This window comes from Pogona vitticeps, chromosome 1 (genome assembly GCF_051106095.1).
Source record: "Pogona vitticeps strain Pit_001003342236 chromosome 1, PviZW2.1, whole genome shotgun sequence".
Taxonomy (NCBI): domain Eukaryota; kingdom Metazoa; phylum Chordata; class Lepidosauria; order Squamata; family Agamidae; genus Pogona; species Pogona vitticeps.
The window spans coordinates 277,736,387-277,757,414 of record NC_135783.1 but is presented as its reverse complement, the minus strand read 5'-3'; the positions used below and the strand labels follow the sequence as shown (position 1 = coordinate 277,757,414).

The following is a 21,028-nucleotide window of genomic DNA, read 5'->3' as shown; positions in this document are numbered from 1 at the left end:
AAGGAAATGTAGCTGTTTACAAGCTTTTTTTGCTTGTTTCCTTGCTGAATTTACATCCTCCCTTTTAAAAAGTGGACTCAAGATGGTTCTCAGCAAGATAACATAAAAGTACAATTAAAAAACAAAACAGGTTTGCATACCAGAATACAATTAGCAGAGTAATGAGTGTATTAATGAGTAGTATTTCTTTTTAAAGGAAGGATTAAAAGCAAGTGCTGATATGTGCCACTGTTACAACCTGCTTGTTAACCCTGGTGTGTGCCAGTAATCACACTGGCATGTGGCAAATAATGACAGGTAGCTTAATAGGGTACATAAAAACAGGAAGGCTGCAGTTATCTGGGGCTTGGCACATAAGAAAGCAGTACAAAAAGTAATAAGGCAGATCATTTTCTAGGCTTCCCTAGATGCAAGGTGAACTGTAGTCCTACACAGGCGGCTCTTTTTGGAGTTTCTTTGAGTGTTTCATGAGCCGTCATAGGCCGTCACCAATTCCCATTGTTATTGTTCTTGAATACTAAGTAATAACAATACATCACACTAATTTTTTCCTTTTAAGTTAAACTCTTCTGACTTGTCTGGACCTTTTGAAAAACCTAAACATTTGTGATAATTTTTCTGTTCTCAGTTGTTTATTTTATATTTTTATTTATTTAAACATATTTTTGTTCCAAATAATTTTATAACAGTTCTTTAATGACAGTGAAGAACACCCTTTTCGCTGTTCAGCAGTCTCATGTCTAGCTGCAGCTATTAATGATGTGATCAATTTCCCCCCAAAATGGACTTTCATATCAGTAGGATATGTGTAAAGCCAAAATGAAGTGGTTCATATTATTTTAACTGAATAGTGTTACATTATAACTTGCCAACAGTACAAATAAAATAATATATATTTTAAAATTATAAATCTCCCCCAAAGGGGGATATAGGTTAAAGTGCTTCCATTATATAAATTGGGAACAGAGAATTACTGCACAGCTGATTATAAGTACCTGTATGTCTATAAATTTGTGTTTCACTTAGAGTCCCGTTGTGAAATTTTTGGAATGTAAACAAAGCTTCTGTAATTTCTAAGAATTTCATCAGAATTACTGTGATTTGGATTTGAATGGAGGATGAGTAATTCGTTATTGTCATCAAGCTTGGTGAGGAGCTCGATGACAATAATGAATTACTCATTCTCAGGTTTTCAAGACTGCCCGCTATACATTGCTTATTACGTTTTGTATCAAAAACTCAAAATGTATTAAGTTTTCTTGTGCTCTTTATTATATAAACATTCTGTAGCTATAGTACTAGAACCTAGTTTCTTCCCTTTCTCTGTATGTTAGGCATGTGGATTTTTGATCCTTATAATATGGTATTTATTTGTTCTTCAACGTGGTCTCTATGAATCCACACCAGTGGGTTAAACAGCGGCTGCGCTGGTCCTCTCGAAATCTTCCAGAGCTATAGGGAAAAAGTAACAAAGTTTAGGTTGCCCTGTATAGCGCATGCTCTGCACGCCAAAGCCCCAGTTCCATTTTTCCGCCCGCAGAGTTGGAACCTCTCGTTCAGAGCTCTTCAAATTTGCTTATTCTGCCTTGATTCCTTCAGTTTGGACTTGGCTATTTCATCTATCTGACCTTCTGTTGCCCTGATCGCGGACTGCCTGACTACTCTCTTGCCTCTGGTGTTTCAGCAAGTACCTCAATTGCTTAATTGTTCTTCATTGCGGCCTATTTACCACCTGCTGAGGTGCCACGCGCCTCCCGGACTGTTTCAATTGCTGCCTATTCACTTCGTTTTCCCACACTATTTGGCCTATGTCACCGAAGAGAGGGCCATTTAGCCGTGTTCAAGAAAATTACCCTTTCAGGACGGACATTCCCTTTGTGTTTTTTGCCTTGAGGAGACACATCTAACTACTCACTGTAAACACTGTAAAGTGTTTACTAAGCCAACGCTAAGGGCTCGCCAGCAGCATTTAAAGTATTTTTTGTGGAGCCAGACTTTGTCCGCTTCACAACCTTCAGACATGGTGTCTGTCCCATCTACGTCTTCTGTCCATTCAGAGGTCACTCTTGTTTCTTCACCTCCTCCCCAAACAACTAAAGAAACTGCTAAGAAAACTTCCAAGGGGAAACCTAAGAAACAGGCTAACGCAAGGAACCCCCCATCTGCTTCTTCTGCTCCATCGACATCGTCAGAAGCCACGCAGAAAAAGGCACCTCAAAAGCCTAAGTCTAAGGCAAAAGAACTAACTCTAGTGGTTCCACCTGTCTCTGCCTCTTTGCCATCACCCATATTGGAGGATTCGTCTCGGGACCGAGACTCCATGTCTGACTTAGGCACCTCCCTTCCGCCTTGACAAGAACCACCGGTCGACATGGGAAGGTCACCTACAGCTAGCCAGCTTTCTCCTGTCATTGCTGGCTTAGCTAATGCCCCTTCTAGCCCAATTTTAACAGGGTGGGAATCTCGATCTCCCTCAATTGCATTGGGATCACTACCTTCCAGGTCTCCTCCTCCTCCTCGAGGACGACCTGAGAAGCCTGTTGAGGTTTTCTCACCTTGACATTCACTATCTGATCGGGATGATCATGAGCCTCCCGCCAAAAAACATCGACACCAACACAAACACAGGCATGGACATCAGCGTTGACGGGATACTTCTTTTTCTGACTCTGACTACAGCCGAGAGCGTAAGAGGTCGCACGATCGACGCTGTAAAAGAGACTATTCTACAGAGTCTTCCTTGACATCGAGGGATCGAAGGCGACGTCGGAAGAGGTCCCACTATACTTATTCTTCTTCTTCCCTGGCTCGCTTTCCTCCGAGGCATTCTCCATATCGACAACCCCTTGACGTCGAGCCTACGAAACCTTTGATGTCGAAGGCTATTAAGAATGCCTCCTACTTCGGGGCCCCTCAGGATGCAAGACCTATCCCAACGCGTCCAAAGCAAACAGCCATTGCACCTGATGCAGGTCAAAGACCTGTTATCCTCTCTCATTCTGAGGATGATCAACCAACCTTAGGAGGCTCATCTGACCATGATAAGGAAGAGGAGTCAGAAGTTTCTCTAGACACTCCCGTGCCAGGAGGACCATTGGGCTTGGATGCTGCAGATTTGCATCCCTCCTCTCCATCTGAGGATTTCTCCTCCTATACTCAAATGGTCTCTCGTATGGCCAAGACCTTGAAACTTGCAGCAGAGCAATCACCCCCAAGAGAGGAAGACCTCATCTTTGGCGATATTAACTCAGAGAGGTCTCACCCAGTGAGCCTTTCATATGTGCCTGAACTACTGGACGTGATTAAAGAATACTGGGAGCATCCAGCTAATTCTACATCCATGTCCAGAAGGACAGAGAATCTCTACTGTATACATGGTGCTGACACCTCCTTTCTCGTGAAGCATCCTGCTCCAAACTCCTTAGTTGTAGAGTCCAGTGCATCCAAGACACCAGCCTAGGGTCACACTACTCCTTCCAACAAGGAAGGGAGGAAACTAGAGATCTTTGCACGCCGTATGTACTCTATGACCACTTTTGTCTTATGTGCTGTCAACTACTTGGTAGCCATGGGAGCCTACCAAAAACAGCTCTCGTCTAGGATCCTGCCAGCATTGCAGGTGGCTCCCGAAGACATCAGGCAGCTCTGCCTTGACACCCACGCTGAGGCCTTGACTGTCTCCAAGCACCAACGTTTGGCATCTCGCCATATAGCGGACGCCACAGCTAAGAACTTTGAGAAGACATGCATGGTTGCGTTCTGCTAACATTATGGATGACATTAAGACAAGGGTGGAAAACTTACCTTTCGATGCCTCTGGTTTGTTCAACCAAAAGACGGATGAGAACCTTGAAAATCTACATAAGAGTAAAAAGATGGCAAAGTCATACTCCATTCAGCAACAGCCTAAGCCGAATAAATTCCAGTGGCATCCTAGGTACACTACCCAACCCTACCAACAACCCTCCACCAGTACTTACCGTTCATTTGGTGCCCAGACTAATCACCGTCCTTCTCAGGCTTCTTCGTCGGCTACCACCTTTAAGCCACAATCCACACAGAAGCGACAGTCTTACAAAGCTCCTGGCAAGAAACACAAGCAATATCTTTGACTTACCAAGAATCATCCCGACCACCAACCACACCACCCGCCTGTCTCCTTACCTTCACAACTGGACGCTCATAACTCAGGACTCCTGGGTTTTGAGCATTATAACCTCAGGTTACCGGCTGAAACAGGGGAGGCGGGGCTTTGTTGCGGTGCTGCCAGCAACTCCAGAGAGGAGCTCTCTCTGGAAAAAGCTGGAACCCTCCAGTCCGGGATCCCCCTTTTGAAATGGGGATCAAAGGAGAGTCTAGAAGAAGTCTCTCTGAAGCAGATGGTGAGCAGCAGAAGGAGAAGAAAGGGAGGCAGACCCGGACTTTTTTCTTCTGAAGAAATCACCGTGCACGGACTGGAGCGGACGCCATTTTTTGGCACTGAGCCGCGAGGAACCCTTTACCAGGGGAGAGGAGAGCAATCAATATAAACTAAAAATATATAACAAGTAAGTAAGCCGAAGCCTCTGATTTATGAAACAGCCTCATTAAGCTGAAATAAGAATGAAAATATTTGGCGGAAAGAATAAATGCAGCGGCGGGTTTATCTTATCAGTCTGACTCAAAAGCGAAACTAAGCTTCTCCAAGTGAACTATTAAAATGCCAGGCTGATTCTAAAGCCGAGAGTCTGAGATGGAAAAATAAATCTTATGTTTCTGGAGAAGAATCCCAGACAGCAACACCGTCTGACTGGATTTAAGAGACTTCGGTGGATGCAGTGTGGCTGGGATACGTTACTCTTTGCCTTCTCTGGACTTTGTGAACTATAAATAATAGAATCTGGTGGTTTTCAGGAGAAGGAGCTGACGTGGCCAACTGGACTAAGGAGCATTAAGGGGTTAATGAAGATCACAAGACGAGCTCCAAGGACAATCTACTGGACAGTTTGAGACTCTGTGACTGTTGTTTTGTTTGTGACCACGTGTGAGTCTAATAATAGAAGCTTGCTGAACTCAGGAGAAGAAGAAATAACTGTGTCACGGTTCTAATTGATATTGTATTTGCTGGGCTAAAAGTTGATTTTTATACTACAATATTTGGACAAAGATTGGAGGGGGATCTAAGGGGAGGTTTATGATGAGGGGTTTGAATTGTTGATAAAATTGTGGAAACTGTGGAAGGATTTCTAGGGGGTGATTATTGTGGTATTTATACAAACCCCAAAGCCTGAGATGGACCCCAAAAATTCAAAAGAACAAATGGAGACTTGGTCTGTTCAATCCCAAAGTTCTGGAATAGTGGTGCAAGAAATAGAAAAGGAATGGCAGATTAATATACAAAGGCTAATATTAACAGGGTTCCAGCAAGTGAATGCAGGTCTTAGCAAAATAGAAAATTTGATGAAAGGGACGAAAGAGGGGACAGTAGATGCCAAACAAAACTTAAATGAAGTTGTACAGACTTTAGAATCGTCTGTATTAGACATGACACCAGGTAATATGAATGCAGTAGAGAGTTATCCAGTGACCCATGCAGCTTCCAAAATTAAAAAGCATTATGACAAAAATCTTAAGGAGGCAGAGATACTGAAACCAGATAATTTTATGGTGAAAATATGGGAAGTGAAAAAAATAGATATTCTGTCAGATGGGCTGAAAGACTGTTCAATTCAAAAAGAAACTGAACGATGGGATGTATTGTATAAATGGCAGCAGCTACCAGACAATGTTGGAATAACATAGAATAAAATTAAAATTAAATGATAAGATAAAAGCAGGAGGGTAATCAAACTGTGAAAAAGGAAAAAGTTGATATGTATTAGTAATATGAATTGATTGGATGATGTTATACTTTATGCTCTCCTATCCCCCAAAACCATTTTTCCTTTCCTATCCCCTCTTTCTTTCTGTACCCTCTATCCCTGTTCCTAAATAAAATAAAGAATTAAAAAAAAAAAAAAAGGTTACCGGCTGAAACTTACAGAATTGCCTTGTCTAGGACAGGTCAAGCCTACATCGTTCGACCCTGTCCTAGAAGAAGAGATTCTTACCCTTCTAGAGAAGAAAGCCATTCAAAAGATGCTAGGCAGGGACATCCTGAACGGCTTCTACTCCCGGTATTTCTTGGTACCCAAGAAGGACGGCGGCCTGAGACCAATTCTGGACCTGAGGGATTTGAACATCTTCCTCACGCCACGCCGATTCAGAATGGTGACGCTGAACTCCATCATTCACCTATTGAAGAAAGGAGACTGGTTTGTGGTTGTGGATATTTCCACATCACCATACATCAGAACCACAGGAAGTACCTGTGTCTACTCTTCAAGGACACTGTCTACCAATATGTTGCCCTCCCATTCGGTCTCTCAACTGCTCCTTGAACCATCACTAAGTGCATGGCACCCGTGGCAGCTTACCTTCGTCTGCAAGGGATTCAAATATACCCATACATAGATGACTGGTTGATTGTCTCCAGGTTGAAAAAACAGGCACTGAAAGACACCCTGTATGTCCTCTACACCCTAGAGTCATTGGGTCTCACCATAAACTATGAGAAGTCCAATTTACGACCATCTCAAGTCATGGATTACATCGGAGCAAGGCTAGATTCTGTTCGTGCTTGCATGTTCATGCCACCAGAATGCATTCACAGAATAAGGAAAGCCATCAAGAAATTCAAACCCCATGCAAGAGTACCAGCGAAGCTTGCGCAGCATCTTCTGGGCCTGATGGCTTCCACAACATCCACACTGTCCCATGCTCGCCTCAAGATGCACTCCCTGCAGTCTTGGATGCTCACCCTCTTTGATCCTCTCCAAGACAGTCAGGACAAGCGCCTGACAGTCACCCCAGAGTTGGCTCTACAGTTGCAGTGGTGGACGTTCCTACCACACCTCTTGGTGGGACGCCCGTTTCGCCCCCTGCAACTCACAAGACAAGTTACCACAGATGCCAGTCCTCTGGGATGGGGAGCACATTGTGAAGGTCATCAAATTCATGCACTGTGGTCTCCTCAGGAGCAATCACTCCACATCAATTATCTGGAGCTTCTGGCTGTCATAAAGGCGCTCAGAGCCTTTCTCCCTCTTGTACAAGGCAGAGCAATTCAGTTGGTCACGGACAACACCACAACCATGTTCTATGTGAACAAGCAAGGAGGGACGAAATCGAAGTCTCTTCTTCTCTCAATACATCTCTGGGAGTGGTGCTACCAAGAACACATTTATCCTGTGGCCATACATATATCCACCACAGACAATCAAGTGGCGGACGAGCTGAGTCGTTGATTGTCCCAAACTCACGAGTGGGAACTGGATCCAACTGTATTCCACACACTGGTGGGGAAGACCCTCCATAGATATGTTTGCCACTTCGAGTAACAGGAAGTGTCAAAAATATGTGTCCCGTGCAGGGAGAGGCGAGGGGTCCTTAGGGGACGCCTTCATGATTCCTTGGAACAGAGGCCTCCTTTACCTCTTCCCTCCAATACACATCATTCTGAGGACTCTTGTCAGAACCCTTCAGATGAGAGCAGAAGCGATTCTGATTGCGCCCTGGTGGCCGAGACAGCCATGGTTCTCTCTGCTTCTCCAGTCAGCAACAGACAAACTAAACCTCCCCCTCATTCCACAGCTAATCACCCAGGACTTGGGGGTCGATCTTTCATCCAGATGTGGAGTCCCTCCACTTGACAGCGTGGAGGATTTCCCATCGATAAAAGAGGTAATTGACAAACTACAAAGCCATCAACTAGCCGTCTTTACGAACACAAATGGCAAGGCTTCCTGAAATTCAGCAGGGAACAAAACTTACAACCTTCACCAGTAGCGTTATCCATGCTATTATTGTATCTTCGGCATCTCTTCGATTTGGGACTGACTAAGTCTACGTTAAAGGTCTATACGTCAGCCATCGTAGCTTTTCAACCCCAAGACTATCAATCAGCTAGGTGGTTCTCCCATCCGACATTAAAGGCTTTTTTCAAAGATCTTTCAAATATGAGACCTCCTGTGAAAAGGCCCTTAGCCCAATGGTCATTGCAGCTTGTGCTTCATTCCCTTACTCATCCTCCCTTCGAGTCTATGGCTACTTATGACCTTAGGCTCCTATCATTCAAGACTTTATTCCTAGTGGCCATTACTTCGGCTCGGAGAGCTAGCGAGTTAGCTGCACTTCGTGCAGGCTCTCCATACCTCCAGTTTTTCAAGGATAAGGTGGTTATGCACCTGATGTTTCCTTTCTCCCTAAAGTTGTTTCAGAATTTCATGTTAATCAACCTTTATTGTTACCAATGCTGTTTCCAGATCCAGTTTCTGATGTTGAGCGCATTCTCCACTGTTTAGATGTTCGACGTGCACTGTCTTTTTATGTTACAAGAACCAAGGACTTTAGAAAGGTTCAAAGACTCTTTATCTGCTTCTATGGTCAACGCAAAGGATCTGCTGCCTCATCATCTACTCTGTCCAGATGGTTGGTTTCCACCATTTCCCTGGCCTATGAATTACAGAATAAGTTTCTCTCTGAAGGTCTTTGTGCTCATTCCACTAGAGCTGTTGCCACATCCACGGCCCTGCAGCGAGGGGTTGACATCCCTGATATTTGCAGAGCAGCTACCTGGTCCAATGTGTCTACTTTCATCACACATTATAGACTGGAACTAGGGGCCAAGAATGAGACCAAATTCGGGAGAGCTATGCTCACGTCAGTTCTACAGTGACGGCCCACCATCCTGTAAGTGAGCTTGCTAGTCACCCACTGGTGTGAATTCATAGAGACCACATTTAAGAAGGACAGGTTACTTACCTGTAAACATGGTTCTTCAAGTGGATCTCTATGAATACACACGACCCGCCTGGCCTCCCCACATGTCCGTCACTGCAGAGGGAGTTTCAACTCTCTCTATGTGTGGGCACATGGAACTGGGGCTTTGGCGGGCAGAGCATGCACTATACAGGGCAACCTAAACTTTGTTTACTTTTTCCCTATAGCTCTGGAAGATTCCGAGAGGACCAGCACAGGTGCTGTTTAACCCAATGAAGTGTATTCATAGCGATCCACTTAAAGAACCATGTTTACAGGTAAGTAATCTGTCCTTTTTCTCTTCCCTTTATTGAGCCTGTCCAACTTGCAGTGACTTCTTAAGCCTGGTGCAGGGAATTATGGATCTACAGGAACTCCTCGCTAAAATGACAGCAAAAGTAGGTACCCAGTTATTTATCTCCCTCTCTCTTTTGTTTTACGTTTTCCTCTTTCCTTTATGGGCTAAAACATGTATATTTACTAAATCAGAAATGTTCAGTCACCAGTAATGGAGTGTAATATTCTTGTTATTATTATTTTTTTGTCATAGGTAGAATTTCTCAAATATATTTTTCAGAGAGAGCAGGCTTGTCTCTTATCTCTTATCTTAAAAAGAAAAAGATTTTTCGGTCCCCCACCCCACTTTTAAAAACTTCCACACAAGTACTGTCAAGCTCCCAGTAGTGCCATGTCCTCTCTTTCACTTTCCTCCACATTTCCTATAATGGCTTTGGAGCATTGCGGTACAAAATCATAATGGCTGAAATCCTGGTCATAGCATGAACCCAAGCATAACTTTCTACCTGTTTTCTCCCTGGTAAACAAATCACTGCTGCTGCTGAGATTCTTGGGTGTGTGTGTGTGTGTGTGTGTGTGTGTGTGTGTGTGTGTGTGTGTGTGTGTGTGTGTGTGTGTGTGTGTGTGTGTGTGTGTGTGTGTGTGTGTGTGAGAGAGAGAGAGAGAGAGAGAGAGAGAGAGAGAGAGAGAGAGAGAGAGAGAGAGAGAGAGAGTAATATGTGTCAGGATGGCTGCTGAGAAGATAGAGTAATTTGGGGAATGACACAGGGTCACTAAGAACAGTGAAAGAAAACAGTTTCCACACTGCCATTTAGTTCAGGGGACAATCTACAGTCTGTTAGCCAGTTATTTTATTTGTTCATTTATTTAAAATATTTTTACCTTGCCTTTCTCCTTAAAAAGGACCTAAGGTGGCATACAGCATTAAAATGCAGCATTTTAAGTTAACAACGAGTATACAAATACTAAAAAAAGGTCAAACAAATACCATATGAAAAAACGATGCCCCACCAGCATCTCCTTGCCTAAGTGTGGAGTGAGTGTGTGGTTGGAGGAGATACAAAAGCATTTGGATGGGCTTTCATTCAGTTGTCCTTTTTCTCTGTTCTCCTTCAGTCCACAGCTCGGTAAAGAATGGCATTGTATCATATCATAATTTTCTATCCAACTAGCTCCTGTTAATGTGGCATATTAAAGTGGAGGCAGGGATGTTCTGCCCTTCCAAATGTTATTAGACTATAGCTATGTGACCATTCAAATATGCTATCTAAGGATAATGGGGTGTTGGAATCCCAACAACATCTGAAGGGCTACCATATTCCTCAGCCCTGCTTTAAAGATAGTCCCTTGCTGCTTCCTGTTCAAGTAGCCTTTTTGCCCATACATCACTGGAGGCTACCTTCATGCAAATAAGGCAGAGTCAAGTGAACCTCTTTCCTTTTGGAAAGGCAGAGGAGCTCTTTCCTTGCTTCCTTCCATTGATGGTCATAATGAAATTAATCCTTTCCAATGAAGAAAATGTATTATGTATACATATTGGAAAGCGTCTGCAAAATCATCCCTGTGGTATGCATCATGACGCTCATAGGTTCTTAGGATGATGGCTGTTTATTTTACTTATCTTTTGGGAGTTTTTAATATATTGCTTTTTAAAATTATTTTTAATATTTGTATATCCACTCTTTTTAGCTTTCAAATATTGTCTTTTAATTGTTGTAAGCCACCTTGGGTCCTTTTAAGGTGAAAGGCAGGGTAAAAATATTTTAAATAAAGCCAGCAATTTATTTTATCATAGGGCAGATGACATTTGTCTGAGCATTCTTCAAAGGCAGATCCACATATAGGACACAGGAGTAATCTATGCAGTTGTGGTGGGGAACTCCAGGCCCTGAGGTTGAATCTAGTGCTTCCAGCTTCTCCAAATTGTCATTCCCTAATGTTTGATAGTTTCCCAGATTCTGTATATTTTCCTCTCACACAGAAAAGTTGAAATGTTCTCCTAAGGCATAGTTACTGACAGTAAGCTTTATGCTAGAATAGGTTGATTTGGATGTCACACAGTAGCTTTGAATTTAAAATGTTTTTGCTCAAAGCATTAAAAGTTATGCTCAGTGGTTGGGAGAAATTAAAGAGAACATTGCTTGCCTGTTTTGTTTTTATATCTGAAGGAAAATGTTATTAAGTGTCCAATTTTTCATTTATTTATTCAGAGCATATCCAAGTTTAATGCTCACATTATCTTTACCCCATGTCTTATCTTTGTTTTCTATACTCTACTCCCTTGATCAGTATGCTTTGGACAGGATCACTTTGGAGAAAGAAGTGTCAAATTTTAGCTTATGTTATTGCAGAAAAGTGAAATAATTATTCTGAGACATGCTGGTGGTCTTAATAGGTGCCAGCTAAGCAGTGTATTGAGTGATTTGCCCTTGGCAAATTAATTATGTTTTTCTTCCTTATTTTTCTAAAAGTCTAGATAATACATGATTAACGATCTGAAGGTTACATGCCTTTCTTTTATTTTCTTGTTTCTTATTTTCTCTGATGTTTTGTTGCTGTCCTTTGCATTAAATAAACTGAATGTCAGAGTAAAGGAAAGTGAAATGTAAATTTACTGACGATATTTATTGATTAAATATACATTCACAGGTTAACTTCTAAAATGTGTGCTGCCAGTTAAGCATCCCTGAAAAATCATATTCTCCTGGAAATTTCACCTAGAAAGACATTTATCCTAGAAATTCTTTTTCCTCCATTCCTAATTCTGTATGGACATGTTATAACTATTGCCTGTGAGGGAAATGTACTCCACATATGTTCAAGGAATCTTTTGCCAATGTGCTTTTGCATAGCTCTGATTATCCAACAAGAATGACATCAGTGGCCACAGCAGATTGCCACAATTAAAGCGTTCCTTTTTTTAAAAAAAATTTCAGAGTTCATGTGATTTTATATCATTGTGCATGAACCATGCTGTGATCAGGTTCAGTTTCAGATTTTGACAACTCCTCATTTTGTGCAGGAAATATCACAGGAGACTTTCTTAACCTTCACAACTTCATCTTTATTGATTACATGTTGCTCGCCATTATTCAGAATTGGATCAAAAAGGCTTAACTCAGGCAACAGGCCAGACTGTCCAACACGAACTCCCACCCCACATCGATCAAACTCACAGGAGTGCTGAGCCAAACTTCTCCGTGTCCGTGGGTTTCTGGAGGGGAGTGCTCTGCACTGCACAAATGGTGCTACAGCATGGGTGCTGGGCCCAATCTCCTTCGGGGGGAGGTGTGTGTGGGGAGGTGTGTTGTAACGGGAATCCAGGCCAATCACCTGTCGTCCTCTACCCTTATTCTTAGGAAAGACTATGACCAACCATTCCAGCGTCTCTTGTCTCACCTCCCTTGCTTCTCTTGCGGTGGGATCCGGTAGCAGCCCCCCCTAACTTAAGGTTCAGAAAATCCCGTAACAATTCCTGCGTCTTCATTCTCTCATACTCCTGTAGCCTCTCTAACTCTCTCTTACACTTACACAACTCCAGTTTGACCTCAAACCGCAGCTCCCCCTGACTACCTATACCTTCCTCCCAGACTGACAGCTCTTGCTCCTCCCTCTTCTTACTCCTGCTCTCCTCCACCAGACATATTTCAAATTTCCTGCCTCACTCTGTTTTCGCCACCTCTCCTCTCCAGGTTCAGTGTTCCTACATGCTTCCCCCAAGGAAAAGAGCCCCAGGGAGCCTCAAAAATCTGAGAGCATTTGGGGGAAGGAAGCCTTCTATTAGTTTAAAATGAATATTTTCAGGGTCCAATCCAAGTTAAATTTATGCAGTGGGATTTTGTTCAGTACATATTCTTTATACTGGAGATGAGAAGTGTATAGACTTATCCATAGGATGTTGGACTGGGATCCCCATCTACCCTCATCATGGGCTGGTTGTCAAATCCAGCCTTGGTACGAGCTATAGTCCAGCAGTATTTGAAGGACTGTAGATTGTCTTGCTCTGCTCCATAGGGAGTTGAATTAGAGCACTGTGAGTTCAGTGACTATTCTGCTCCATCTCTACAGGTAGTGGTTCTGAAAGATAAAAGTGTTTGGGAGCTGAAGGTCTGGCATTCACCAAGAGTGCTTTCACCTGTAATAGGGTATAAATGCTTACTTTGTGTCTTATGTGGGAAGAGAAAGCTGTTCACAATTGTTTAGAGAGGAAAGATTGTTCTACCAATAGAATCTGGTAGGTGTTTTCTTCTACTGTAGAGAAACAGGCACAGAGGGATGGGAGGGACCTAAGAGACATTTACAGTAGCATATATTTTCCTTTCCTTTGCTTGGGATGCCTGTTCCCTCTCACAGATGTGTATATGACTACTCACATGTAAGTTCTGTTAGACAGAACTGCAGCTTAAATGTATTGTTAGTGTGATTTCCCCCCATTGTTATATAGTGCATTCTTCCTTTCAAAAGAAAAGAAATTTAACTATGTTGTTTTCATGGGAAAGGAATCTAATTTTAAACCCGAATGTTGTTGTTTAGTCATTATGTTGTGTCTGACTCTCTGTGACCCCTTGGACCAGAACACGCCAGGCCCTCCTTTCCTCCACTGCCTCCCAGAGTTGGGTCAAATTCATGTTGGTTGCTTTTATGATACTGTCCAACCATCTCCTCTTGCCCACACTTTCCCAACATCAGGGTCTTTTCCAGGGAGATTTCTCTTCTCATGAGATGGCCAAAGTATTGGAGCCTCAGCTTCAGGATCTGTTCTTCCAGTGAGTACTCAGGGTTGATTTCCTTCAGAATGGATAGGTTTGATCTCTTTGAAGTCCAGAGGACTCTCAAGGATCTCCCCCAGCACCACAATTCAAAAGCATCAATTCTTCAGCAGTCAGCTTTCTTTATGGTCCAGCTCTCACTTCCATAAATTGCTACTGGAAAAACCATAGCTTTGACTATGCGGACCTTTGTTGGCAAGGTGATGTCTCTGCTTTTTAAGATGCTGTCTAGGTTTGTCATTGTTTTCCTCCCAAGAAGCAGATGTCTTTTAATTTTGTGGCTGCTGCCACCATCTGCAGTGATCATGGAGCCCAAGAAAGTAAAATCTGTCACTGCCTCAATATCTTCCCATTCTATTTGCCAGGAAGTGATGGGTCCAGTGGCCATAATCTTAGTTTTTTTTATGTTGAGTTTCAGACCATTTTTGTCACTCTCCTATTTCACCTTCATTAAAAGGTTCTTTAATTCCTCCTCACTTTCTGTCATCAGAGTGGTATCATCTGCATATTGGAGGTTGTTGATAATTCTTCCGGCAATCTTAATTCCAGTTTGGGGTTCATCCAGTTCAGCCTTTCACATGATGTATTCTGGATATAAGTTAAATAAGCAGGGAGACAATATACAGTCTTCTCATACTCCTTTCCCAATTTTGAACAGTTGTTCCTTATCCAATTCTAACTGTTGCCTCCTGTCCCATGTATAGATTTCTCAAGAGATTGATAAACTGGTCATTTCTTTAAGAACTTGCCATAGGTTGCTGTGGTCCACACATTCAAAGACTTTGGCATAGTCAATGAAGCAGAAGTAAATGTTTTTCTGGAACTCTCTGGCTTTCTCCATAATTCAGCGCATGTTAGCAATTTGGTCTCTAGTTCCTCTGCCCCTTTGAAATCCAGCTTGTACTTCTGGGAGTTCTCGGTCAACCCACTGCTAAAGCCTGCCTTGTAGGTTTTTGAGCATAACTTTGCTAGCGTGTGAAATGAGTGCAATTGTATGGTATTGGAGCTTCCTTTGGCACTGCCGTTCTTTGGGATTGGGATATAGACTGATCTTTTGCAATCCTATGGACACTGTTGAGTTTTCCAAACTTGCTGGCATATTGAATGTAGCACCTTAACAGCATCATCTTTTAAGATTTTAAATATTTTGACTGGAATGCCATCACCTCCACTGGCCTTGTTGTTAGCCATGCTTTCTAAGGCCTACTTGACTTCATTCTCCAGGATGTCTTGGTCAAGGTCAGCAACCACACTATCTGGGTTGTCCGGGACATCCAAATCTTTCTGGTATAATTCCTTGGTGTATTCTTGCCACCTCTTCTTGATGTCTTCTGCTTCTGTAAGCTCCCTGCCATTTTTGTCCTTTATCATGTCCATCTTTGCACAACATGTTCCTTTAATATCTCCAATTTTTGTGAACATATTTCTGGTTTTCCCCTTTCTATTATTTTCCTCTATTTCTTTGCACTGTTGTCTCTCCTTGCTATTCTTTGGAAGTCTGCATTCAATTTTCTGTAACTTTCCCTATCTCCCTTGCATTTTGTTTCCCTTCTCTTCTCTGCTATTTGTAAGGCCTCATTGGACAGCCACTTTGCTTTCTTGCAATTTGGTTTTTGTTGCTGCCTCCTGTACAATATTACAGGCCTCCATCCATAGTTCCTCAGGCATTCTGTCCACCAAATCAAGTTCCTTAAATCTGTTCTTCACTTCCACTATGTCTTCATAAGAGATGTGGTTTAGATTATACCTGACTAGCCCAGTGGTTTTTCCTACTTTCTTCAGTTTAAGTGTGACTTTTGCTCTAGGAAGCTGACAGTCAGAGCCACACTCAGCTCCAGGTCTTGTTTTTGCTGACGATATAGAGCTTCTCAATTTTTGGCTGCAGAGAACATAATCAATCTGATTTCAGTATTGCCCATCTGGTGATGTCCATGTGTAGAGTCGCTTCTTATGCTGTTGGAAAAGAGTGTTTGTGATGACCAGCTTGTTCTTTTGACAGAATTCTATTAGCCTTTGCCCTGTTTCATTTTAAACTCCAAGGCCAAACTTACCTGTTGTTCCTTATATCTCTTGACTCCCTACTTTAGCGATCCAGTCTCCTATAAATCCAAATAGAAAGAGTTAAATAAGATCCTGAAGTATCTTCAAGTGCAGGTTCAGTTCAACATAGTGTATACTGTATGTAGTGTTTCTGTAATTGAATAAATAAACTGGAAATGCAGGAGGTGGGGGACTGCTAAAAATAAGGCAAATTATTGGTTCATCAAGAAAGGATGGCTTTTTGACTTTTAAAGTTTAAAAACCATTTTTTGAAGTGAGGTAGTGTTTGAGTGAATGTCCATTTAGTTGATAACTCTGGATTATGGAAAAATCTTCTTTTTTCTTTTTTTACCCTGGGGAAAAGGAGGGTTAAGAATCCCCCACAAAATTTAATAAGCATATATTGCCCTTTTTCTTTCTTTACCTTGAAGCATTTTGGTTTACTAGATAGGAGATATAAGAATTTATGGACTTCTGTAAAATAATGCTTATGGCTATTTTGTGAGAACTAGCAGAAAATAGTAAAATCCAAGGAGATACCAGTTCAATGAAATGCACTTTTCTTGTCATTTTCTAAGTGCTGCAAATTACTGTTGTAAATTTTATATATTTTTTTCCTGTAAGGCACACATGTTTTGCTCACATTTGATAGTACTTAGCTACAAAATAATCCCTTTGGGTTCAGACATAAGGTAAAGGAATATGATTCCTTGAGAAATGCTTTGTTTCTCATGCTCTTTAAATTTCTGGAAGCAACCCAAATCTTCAAGGTTGACTCAATATGAAAATGGTATAGAAACATACTGGGCTTATAAAACTAGGCTGTTGTTATTATAACAGCAGAGGTAAAGTGAGACACATATACAGTACCTAGTTGTAGACTGTGCAGTTATACAATATGTGATTGGACAAGAATGCAGTACATATACAAAGACATTTGTCAACTACTGATCTGTGATGATTACAGTAATATGTACGTAGGTATGCCATTACCTCTCTCTGAGTTGCATCTGCTCTGTTTATAAATATAATTAATAGTAACAGCATGGTTCTTCTGCATAATTGTCAAGAAACATATACTTGAAAGAATTCCCAATACTTTTCTCTTAATATTTTAGCTATCTGCAAGGTGGACCAGTCTGAGAAGCTCTTGTCACTATTATCTCTGGTTATGCTGAGAAGAGTTGATCACAATTGCATTCTTTAGCTTTCTGGCTTTCTTATCCCTTTCTTTTGCTCTTCAACTTACAAACTCTCAAGGCTTCTGTGATGCCCTTGTACAGTCTTGCCCCATGAAAGTGGTAGCCTTTTTGTATGGAATTAAGGTTAGGAAGATGAGACATACTTGATAATAGGTACCCATCTTGCATATAAATGGTTCAAATCCTGACCCTTTGCCTTCATTTAAAAATGGTCTGAAGAGAAAGCAAGGATAGCAAAGATTTGGGCTTGGGACTGTGGAAAGCCATTAATATTCCAGTGGTTAAATTGACCAGTGGTCTGATTCAGTTTAAACAAAGCTTAATATTCATTTATATATTCAGATTCCTCCAACTGGAACTGTTAAATGTCGTAAGAAGTCCAGTAGATGGAAGTAGGAGAGAGAGAGATCTGGTTTAGTAGAGAAGTTAAAGGTGATGTTTGAGATTTTACTGCTGGTTCTGGAACAGGAAACATGCCCATCTCAAATATTTTCCAAAACAGAGAAGAGAACTTGAGTACCAATTCCTTAGCTTTATTTCTAAATGAACAAAGAACAACGAAGACTTTAAGTAATAATTATACTTTATCAACTGTGTGTATTATTTTTGACTGCAAGTTGCAGATAAGGCAATTGCTTTGAGATCTCCCACTGCCTCTTGCTCCTGGAGACTGTTTAATTTTTTAACTGAGATACTTCAGCTAGAAGAACCAATGATATGCATATATGGTGACATACATACGGTGTGAATTGGTTGTGCTTCATTGCCTTTGGTGGATTATACCAGCTTAATGTTCTCCTGTTTTAATGTGGCTTGTTTGATAAAATATAATTTCACTGAAAATCAGTAAGCTACTCTTTGTTTTGCTTTGTATTAAACCCTGTGCATGAATTCCAGAAATTAAATCAAGTAATGCTTTCATTTATAGCTAAATTATGCAGAAATGAGGCTTAGTCAGTTGGAAAACTGTCACTGTGAGAAGACTTGTCAAGTAAACGGAGTGATCTATCGAGACAAAGACACATGGGTAGAAGATGATTACTGCAGGAACTGCACATGCAAAGTAAGGCCTTTCTAAGTTCTAATGACACTTATAAATTATATTACATTTTTCAGTAAAGTTTCTTGAAACTGTAACATCAGCTATGACAATTACTTTGATTATGTACCAGTATGAGTAAAACAAAGTGAAGGAACCAAATGTGTGGTACATCTAAAAATGGCTTCTTTCTTCTAGGGTCAGTCTATTTTGGTTATTCTTCAGTACGGTTTACAATTATACAGCATGCACATCCTAGTTATAGTATTTATCATTTTGAACACCAGCGGTTGAATTAGTATGTAAATCTTGTTTGGCTGAAATTATCTGATAACTATCAGAAAAGAGGTTTTCTTTGCCCAAGAAAATAGAAGACTGTTCACATGTTGAATATGATTGACACAGACTGTAGAAGGTATTGTTTATGTGCTTATCAAATATTTTTCCTTTGCCTAAGTTACTTAGCACCATTTGGCAGGTTGGATAAAGGAAATACTTTTATCAGAAATGTATAAAGATCTTTATAAGCAGCAGTATTATAGGACTAAATACAATTACTAGTATTAACCAATGCAGGCTCATCAAAATCAACATAAGTATAGACATATTAAAGTCTTTAGATCTACTCTAGTTGGGACAATAATTGGATTTAGCCCATAGTCTCCAATATTGCTGTCCTTCAACTAATTTTTTTCCCTTATGTGTTAATTTGTGTTTTATCCAAAATATGAGTTACACAAATTTAACTTCCATTTCCCCCCCTCTCGTTACATAGAGTGGGGTTGTGGAGTGCCGGCGAATGGCTTGTCCACCACTGAACTGTTCTCCTGATGGCCTCCCCGTTCACATGCCAGGCCAGTGCTGCAAAGTGTGCAAGTGTAAGTATGGATATTGTGCTCGCTCTCGCTCTCTAACCCCGTGTTATGCATATTTCCTTTATTTCCACTATAAAACTGAAAAGAGATACTTTTTGTAGAGTTGTTGTATTCCAATTCTCCAAATCTGGGCAGCCTAACTTGCCTGTTAGGTAGATAAATACACTGTTTTTGCTTACTGTGCAAATAAAGCACATCAACTGTGGCATTGTTTTTCTACCTATAGATGTTGACTTTGAAATAGTTTCTATAGGAGCCATTGATCTGAGAGAGCCAACGCAATGTAAGGGTTAGAGTTCTAGTCTTGCAACAGGAAGGCCCAAGTTCAAAGTTTTGCTTAGTCATAAAGGTTCCCTGGTATCTTTCAGAAGCCTGCGTTTGTTAGCTCCACCTACCTTATAGGGTTGTTTCTGGAATAAAATGGGGAAAGATTAACCATGTAAACCAGTCATGTACATTGCTGGTGCATATTAATAAGGTTTCTGGTAATATCATGACGAGATGGCTGGTTTTATGCCATCTTTATTGATGGCAAAAGGTCCCTACAGATGCACGAGAACAGCACAGCAATACCCTTGAGTAACACGTGAATAATTTGATTTGCAGGGGAAAAAGCACAGGAAAGTGCAAACTGCAGAAATTGGTGGAAAACAACAACAAGGTGTAATTCCTTCAGAAATATAGATTAAACATTTTATTATGAATAGAAAATATCTTAGGTTAACTTTCTTTGCCATATTTGACTTTTCATATACAGTATAATATACATGCATATAAAGCAAATTCCAGTTTGGCACCTCTTCACTGAACTCACCTTGCGATAGCCACTGTTTTGTATCACTCCAGTGCGCTATATTGTAGTGGTGAATATAGCAGAGTTTGAAAATTAATGTTTTGGTCTACCTCATTGAGAACTGGTCAGCTAGTCACTGACCATGTTGGCTGGAAGGTTCTAGATGGCAAGAAAATAAAGTTACCAGTCTGTGCTTCTTAATAAATCCTGCTGTATCAATTTCTTATGCACCCATACTGAGGTATAAGACCCACTTAGTAAGATATATATCTGAGCTGTTTAAAGGGCTATACCAAGACAAATATATGTAGAATCATTTCTCTGGAAAGATCATTATAATATTCTCCTCACCGTTTGCAAACTTTTTCAAGAAATTTAAAATTCATATCAACTATAAGCTTAACAAAAACAGCAACAATGAGCAAAAGGTTCTAATGACTTGTACGCCCTGTCCCCCCTCTTGGTTTTATTAGCTTTTCTTTTTCTTAAGGTAGACAGCTCCTAGCTAAGATCCCTGCTAAGCTCTTAGAAACCCTTGAAAGATCAAATGGAATTTGCTTTTTCTAAGATGCTTAATTACAGAGCATAGAAAAGTTCCTTTGGGGGACTATATCTCTCATACCCTCCAGCCAGGGCTCATTGCTATGGGTTATGTTTTCTATGAGACAGATGATGTAGTGGGTAGAGTGCAAGACTAAGACTCATGAGACCTGGATTCAAATCCCTGCTCAGCCATGGCAAATCACTAGAAGATGACAGTGAGAAAATACTTCTTAAGCATCTCATATACCTTGAGAACTCTATTACACTCACCATACATCAGTAGCAATTTAATGTCACATAGCATCATGACAACAAGCTTTCTATGCATAGTTTCAGTTTTTGCAAATGATTTTCAGCTGTTTGTGAAATAGCTAGGATTGAGCCTTCCATGTATTTGCAGCGTTCATGTATCCACAGCTACAGAAACAACCCCAATATTTTCAGCAGGGAGATTAATAAAGGAGAGATTGTCACCTTTACAACCTCCTAACCAGAGACCCAAGTGCTGAGCACTAAAAAGAACTAGTAATCCCAATGAAAGAATTTCCTGGAGATGATGTGATAAAATCCTAACATACCACAAGATTTGCAACCAGGCTTCTTCTTATCATAGGCATCCTTCAGTCTCGAGA

The 21,028-nt window shown here is 41.1% G+C and overlaps 1 protein-coding gene across 4 annotated transcripts in view; it reads left to right on the top strand.

Moving 5' to 3' along the window:
- NELL1 (neural EGFL like 1) overlaps positions 1 to 21,028 on the top strand; it is a 670,736-nt gene that overhangs the window by 195,979 nt on the left and 453,729 nt on the right. For all 4 annotated transcript variants that reach the window (XM_072985884.2, XM_072985883.2, XM_072985886.2 and 1 more), the window contains exons 7-9: positions 9,154 to 9,236; positions 18,075 to 18,209; positions 18,961 to 19,063. In XM_072985884.2, coding sequence (XP_072841985.1) covers positions 9,154 to 9,236; positions 18,075 to 18,209; positions 18,961 to 19,063 — 321 coding nt within the window. The remainder of the gene's footprint in view (positions 1 to 9,153; positions 9,237 to 18,074; positions 18,210 to 18,960; positions 19,064 to 21,028) is intronic.